Source organism: Morone saxatilis, unplaced genomic scaffold, assembly GCF_004916995.1.
Source record: "Morone saxatilis isolate NCDOM2014 unplaced genomic scaffold, NCSU_SB_2.0 Contig17, whole genome shotgun sequence".
NCBI lineage: Eukaryota > Metazoa > Chordata > Actinopteri > Moronidae > Morone > Morone saxatilis.
Genome location: NW_023339729.1, coordinates 10388348 through 10395393, shown reverse-complemented (window position 1 = coordinate 10395393; position 7046 = coordinate 10388348). Strand labels below are relative to the sequence as shown.

Here is a 7046-nt window from a genome sequence, read left to right as displayed (position 1 = left end):
AACAGAGAAACCATCAATGGCAATCAGAAAATGACATTGATTAATTAGATACAACATAAAAGGAGGAGCTGGGGTGGAGGTGGGTTGCAAAAAGGCTTGTAGAGGAAGCAGCAAAGATAGGCAGGATAAAACAGCTTAAATAAGGTGCCCTGAATGATGTTTGCCAATTGGATGCTTGAGGGAATCAGTTGAGCTGTCAGCTGACTATGGTTTCCAATAGGAAGCTTAGGAGGAATCAGCTGAGCCATCAGCTGATGTGTGTTTACGATTAGCTGTGATCAGATGATATAGCTGGAATTGAGAGCTGAGCTTGACTTCGTGGCCTGCCTGAACTAACGCTGTGCTGTGTGTGGTGTTCTGAAAATTTTGTCAGAGTGATGAATGGACGTAAATGCACAGACAGAGTTATATGGAGGTGATTTAATTTTCCTTTTATTGTTCCAATTATGTACAGTCCATACATTTTAAAGGTCCAGTGTGTAACATTTGGAAGGATCTATTGGCAGAAATAGAATGTAATAATCATTGCACAAGACATGATATTGTTAACTTAACTTAACCCTCACCCATCTATGCTCTACCCACACCCTTCTTTCTTTTCCTCACTCACATTTTCTATATAAATTTCTGTCTCCAACTCTGTCTCTTTTCTAGCAAAAACAAGTCAATGAACAATGGATGGAAAGGCTGAAGTTGCAGAGGAGTGAATCTAGTCTTTCACTACTGATTAAATTATCAGCTTGGCGCCCCATTGGAGGCACAAAGGCATGAAATTGCTTGACATTTTTTCTCCTTACGCACTCTGCCATTAGCCATTTCCTCAGCTACATTTCACAGCGAGGAGGACAGCAAGAGCCTCTGAAAGTCGTTTTGGAGTAACTCAAGGATTTGTCAAGCGGTGTGTTGTGTAAAGGTGGACAGACATTAAACTTAATGAAAAAGATGGCTGTGCAAACACACAAACTGTAGAGTAAGTGTGAAATAAAGTGACTGTTGGAGAACATACTCTGAAAATAGAAAGATCTGAGGCTACATCTTTATGCATATATACACACTGACACAGTAAATTTTACTTTATTCTTTTAAATTTAAGCACCTAGAGTTGCTGAAATTTTTTCTTTAGTGATCATAACCTCATTGTTAACACCGCCACACACACAGAGCAACACACAACTAGACTTCTGTCTCTTGCTCTTTCCGATACACACAAACATGCACACACATTCTTTCCACAAAGACAAACCTCTAATGTACCTTGACTCTCTCCTGTCCTACCTCAGTAGCTCAGTAGGGACTTTTATAACTTTTTAAAACAGCCCAAGGCTTTCTCTTTTCACCCCCCTGCAGGAGTCATGGGATGATTTAAACACACTGCACCACTCTCCCTCACCCAGACACAGCCACTACAAAAGTCAGGGGGCCTTTAGAAATGCCATATTTCTGCATTCTGTCTCGATTTAACTCTCTAAAAGTCAAAGGCTGTCGCTTTTCCTGTCTTCAGTCTTGTTTCAATGCATCACTCAACACCACTTCTTAAAATTTTAAAAGTTTTCGAAGTGCTTCTTGGATGGGTTTGGACGTTGGCAGTAGGGGCACTGAGGCAGATGACGGAGCATTTAGCGTGAAAAGGTTAAAGGTTTGCGTCCCAAATGGCAAGGTGGCGATAAGGTGGTGTGGCTTTCAATGGTTTTGAAGAGGAAAAGGGCATGATGAATGTCAGCCAAGTCTTCTGGGAAATATCACCCTAAAAAGCCAGGATTTGAACATTTTCAGCAAGGCTTTCTGCACAACCTCTGACACTGCTTTCAAAAATATACAAAATGAAGTAATTTCTTTTGAAAGAATGCAGATTCAGAAGGTTGTATTTATGACCACAAGGGAAATTCCATCGAGTCAGCCATCATGCACAGATGATGTGTGAATTCTGTTTCTTTTTTCCCCCACATTTAGTAATTACAGATTCTATGGATAAAATCCAATATTTTGAATATCACTGAAATGCTGATATGTATGAGAGAAATTGTCTGCCATGCTTCACTGATGACTAAGGCAGTGGCTGTACACAAAAGCATTAGTTTCTTGAAATGAAATAGTTCACTTAAACAAACTGAATGATATTTTTGAAGTTAAAGAGAGCTAAGAATCTAAGCTGACTTTGAAACCATAAAGGGGAAGCTGATGAGTTGGTCATGCAGTATTTATTTAAAATGTCACAAACTATTTCCAAAATTTATAAATAACCTTGACAGCCAAAATGAAACATAGGGAGCTGGAAAATAAGACTTCAAATACAAAGGACCTTGTGGTTTGCAAAACATACCTATGAATTTTATATTCCATTTCTGCCAATACAGCCTGCTAAATGTACTAGACCTTCTTAATCAGGTCCAATTTTATCTAAGTATTTTTTACACAACTGTCTGTCATTTGAGTATTACAAGCTGACCCCAGATGCCCTGCTCAGTGTTGCAAACACAACCATGCCTCACAGGCAAGAAACAGAGTCAGTATTTAAACATAATGGAAAATAGGAATTCATGCAGTAAATATAATAAATAAAATTATGAAAATAGACAAATTTGATTGGTAACTGATTGTATAAAACTCATTCTTAATATTTCAAACAGATGTACATCAGAATATTCTATCACATTTCGGTGCTTCTATACTTCTGATTTCTGTCTTTCTTTTTGAATATCAGAATGCACCTCTCCCCTTCTTCCTATGTTTTTCCCCAGAATGAATTAAGATAAAAAACATTTTATGTTGATGTATTTCTGTCCTGCTTATCTTGTCAGGTTGGACAAATATGGACGCTGTATAAAATGGCCTTGTCGCGACTGAAGGTCAAAACAGATCTATGAGAGAGAGGAGGGGGCGGGGGATTGTTGGCGTGAGAGAGCGAGAGAGAAAGGGAGGAATAATGTACGAATTGGAGGCAGAGAGGGAAAGGAGACAGTTTTCTCTAATAATAATGAATTGCAAAGATAGCAGCCTAGCTGCAGAGTCCTGCTATCTGCACCATGAAAAAACACAGCCATGCGAGGACCTGACCAGAAACTTTATGGCTTTTTGTGTGTACACACGGTTTTGTATGTGTGTTACTGAGTGACTTTCAAAGACTGTAGACGTGAGACTTAGCATTTGACTGAGCATAACCGACAGTTAACTACAGTAATGAATCATATTTTTTACTTTTATATTTGATAGTTGATTTGATCCTCAGTTCAGTGGAGACCACGAAGATATGAGCATCTTTGTGTACAAGCATGTGTGCTAGCAGCCATGCTAGCGGCTTTATGGGCATTTCACTCTGAACTCATCACTAGCATACTAAATATATGTTCGCTATCGCTTCCTTGTTTTTAAGTCATTATTTTCCTCAAACTCGCAATTTAACAAGTAATCTCAAAGCCCATATGAGAATGCTGATACCTCAAGTGAGCACAAGACACATTCATAAATAAGAACATCATCATTCAAAGAACAGCAATAAAATATACAGCATTAACACTGGCCTCCAGACTCTCCTCCAACACATAAATTATACAAAGTTAATCAAGTTGAAACTTGTATGAAACCTCAAACCCAATTTTTCAGCTGTTAATCGATGTTCATGGCAATTTTATTATAAAACCCATCCATCCTGGTCATACTCAAAATAATGCATCACACAGCAGCGTTTTCTGGGGTTTTCTGTTTCCAACTACTGACAGTGACATAACTGATTTGTTCTTACAGTTTAAGGATTACAGACATTATCATAAAAGTTATTTTTATTTTTTATTATTTTTATTTTTCATTAAAGTATCTCCTACTCAGACACTCCTTTGTTTGCCTTTGCTTCCTCATGCTGCTTGCATTACATTTTCCCTTGAGTGTTAAAATCTTTATGCCAAAGAAATTTTTAAAAAGTTTGTGGTGGTCAAACTGTGTAAATGAGTAGTTGACATCCTGGAGATATGAGTTTTCCACCTTACAAATGTACAGATATGCTACATTATGACTCTAAATAGGCAATTTTAAAATGAAGAAAAACTGAGGTAAAGTAATGGATGGCATGTTTTTGAAGAAAACCGACAGGTGAGTTAAAACAAAGGCGAAAGCAAACAGGGAGAGTGGTGTTGAGAAGGAGAAAGAGGGTCCAGACATAGAGTGAAAGATAGTCAGTATGTATGTGTGTGCCTGCCCATCAGAGCAGGTTTAAGCCTGCAGCAGCATCACTGTAATTGCCTCAGCTGTCAAACCAGCCAAAGATCCTCACATCACTGCTGTTGACTAGGCCAGCAAGCTCTCTATCTCTCTCCCTCTCTTCCCTCTCTCACTCTCTCTCTCACCAATGCACATGCAAAACTTTAGGATAATGAATAATAGGATAGGTTGTTTTGTTTTCATTCCCTGGACCTCTCTTTTAATCTTTTGTCTGTCTGTGTGGTTGTCTGTCTCTCTCTTTGTTTCTCTTCTTCTTCACCTCTGAGTGCTGCAGCATACACTCTGTTTTCACAGATCAATAAGTCAGGCCCAATGTGAAGTGTCTACTTCCAACACTTATTATATCACTTGGATACTCAGCACTGCACAGCAGCAAACCTTCCCTCACCTTTAATCCACCTCACGACTCTTCTACTCCTCCAATACCCTTACCTTCAACCCGGAATAAATACCACAGTTAGCTCTGACAAACAGCAAACTTAGACATGTTGACTGAGAAAGGAGTTTGATTCGTAGAGGTCTTAATAAACCATTACATTCAAAAATATATATATGAAAATTTCAATTGGCTGGAGTTTTTTATTCTCTTATGAAACACAAATCTGGAGACTTTTTACATGCTAGTAAAAGCCTGAAGATAACAAAGTAAGCTTTGTTGCAACTCGGGCAGTTTCTTCTAATAGCTTTCCATTTCTACAAACAAAGTACACGGCACATCATAAGTCATTTAGTCTGATACGGACTAATAAACTCACATTTTCATTAAAATAAGAGGAGCAAATTAGTGGGGTGAGATGACTTAACTCTGATGCAAACCAGTGTGCTTCAAGCATTTCTTAGTGACATCTTGACACTAGTGTTCTGCTCTACTTCAGCCTATTGCAACTTAATGAAGGATAATTATAAATCAGTTGAATCTGAAATGAAATTTGAAATGAATAAAATGAACTCAATAAGTTGATGTTCCTATTTTGTCTAAAACGTTGTATATAAGTACTCAACTCAATGGCTTCTCAAGGTAAGCCGCTTTTACAATCAAATAAAACAACCAACTAATGAAGCACATACACTGAAAATAAAAGCAGCAGAAAAGGAGCAATGTAGAAACAGAAATATATTTTAAAGTGCATGTTCATTACTCGGGTGCAACCAAACATGGAAAACCACTGTCAAGGGAGCTTTTCTCTGTCTGCTAATGTTTAGTTCTTTAGATTGCAACCCTGAAATGTAGAATTATTCCTCACCAAAGAGCTTGTGAGGAGAATATACATTTTCTCCAACCTGGGGACTGAAGGGAAGGGCATTAACAGAGGAAGCTCGGTACGATCACTGCCAGCCAAAGTGCCTTTGGCCAAGGCACTGATGCTTGTTTATGTCTCTGTTGTTTGGCCACAGACTGGACACACGTCATGAGTTCTGTTAATCTACCCCATGGCTTGAATGCGTTATCCCTTCAACCTCTCAGCAGGGATTGGGAAACCAACCTTCTGAAGTGCCCTTGAGCAACTCTTGTCTGGAAAAGTGCCCTTATAGCAAAGCATTTTTCTTCTTATTTGATCTTTGTTGTGAGAGCGCTGCTTAATTTGTTATACTCATAAATTGTAATTCTGTCAACTTTGCCGAAATCGCTCTTTATTTAATTTCACTTGCCAACATGCCCTTGAGCGAAGCACTGTGCTTATCTAACACCACCAAGCTGTTTAATCATCTCATGTTGTTTTCAACTTTGATTCACAGACTTAGCTACTGACCCTTCACGCTCTAAAGTGAGTGACGCCAACCATGGCCAGAGCACTTTAGAGCTTCATATTTGTTCTTGTAGGTTTTCTGAAAGACAAAGGAAAGAGTTACTACATAGTAAAATGATTAGAAACCCCCCAAAAAACTCAGTAGTTCTTGAAAAAAGTAGGAATGTATTAGGTCACTCGATGGGCAACCAAATATTGGCTATGCAGCGTTAGGTACCTCAAAATTGTTTGTGCAATGCTTTAATAATTTGTAATAATTTGAGTCTGTACAAAGACGTTTTAAATGGATTTTCATACCCTTTACCCTAACAATAACCAAAAAACAGCTTGGATTAAAAACTGTCCTTTTATACAACACATGCAGAACAGTAATACACAAGCAATGTTACAATAACTTTATGACTTCATGTTCCTCAGAACATAGAAAGAAGTCTGTCCAAACAAGGTTTTTTAAAAGGTCACTGAACAATTCACCGAATTACTTAAAGTTGAAAAGAAATCTTCCATAAGAACATGGCAGTGGTGATACCTTTTCTATCCAAAGAGATTTGATTGTTGTAGAAGCTGCAGTCATTGTGACAGATAGCAAATGTGCTCCTCTTAAACCATCTAAATCCAACAGGTTTAGGAAAGCTACAAAAAGGTACAATGTAACAAGGAAAAACAGCACTTACTAATTTGTTCTTTACTTTCAAATTGTGTGTTCAAGAGACAACATGCCGTTCAATGTTTAACTTCATGTAACACTAGAGGGTTGTACTGTTACTGCGGGTGTGTGATTCCTTTGTTTCCACAGCAAATAGTGTGTGACTAAAGTGTATTTATGCTTCCCAGGCTGGAGTCCCCGACTCGAACCTTGACCCTGGAGGCCCCCAGAGGTGTGGAGGTCAATGCTGGAGTGGGAGACTTTACAGCATCCTGTAGGAAAGACCTCCTGTTGCAGTCTTCAGAAGGAGAGGTGAGTGTGTGGGTATTTGTTATTAAGAGAAATAGACAGAAGAGAGAAACTGACAAAATAGCTATGTTCATGTGTAAATGGCAGGGACAACACAAAGTAGAAAACCAGTCAGGTGTGTGTGTGTGTGT

At 38.5% G+C, this 7046-nt stretch overlaps 1 protein-coding gene across 1 annotated transcript in view; it reads left to right on the top strand.

The window, feature by feature from the left end:
• LOC118327190 (zeta-sarcoglycan) overlaps positions 1 to 7046 on the top strand; it is a 144551-nt gene that overhangs the window by 119197 nt on the left and 18308 nt on the right. Inside the window, exon 6 of the mRNA XM_035660459.1 lies at positions 6795 to 6918. Coding sequence (XP_035516352.1) covers positions 6795 to 6918 — 124 coding nt within the window. The remainder of the gene's footprint in view (positions 1 to 6794; positions 6919 to 7046) is intronic.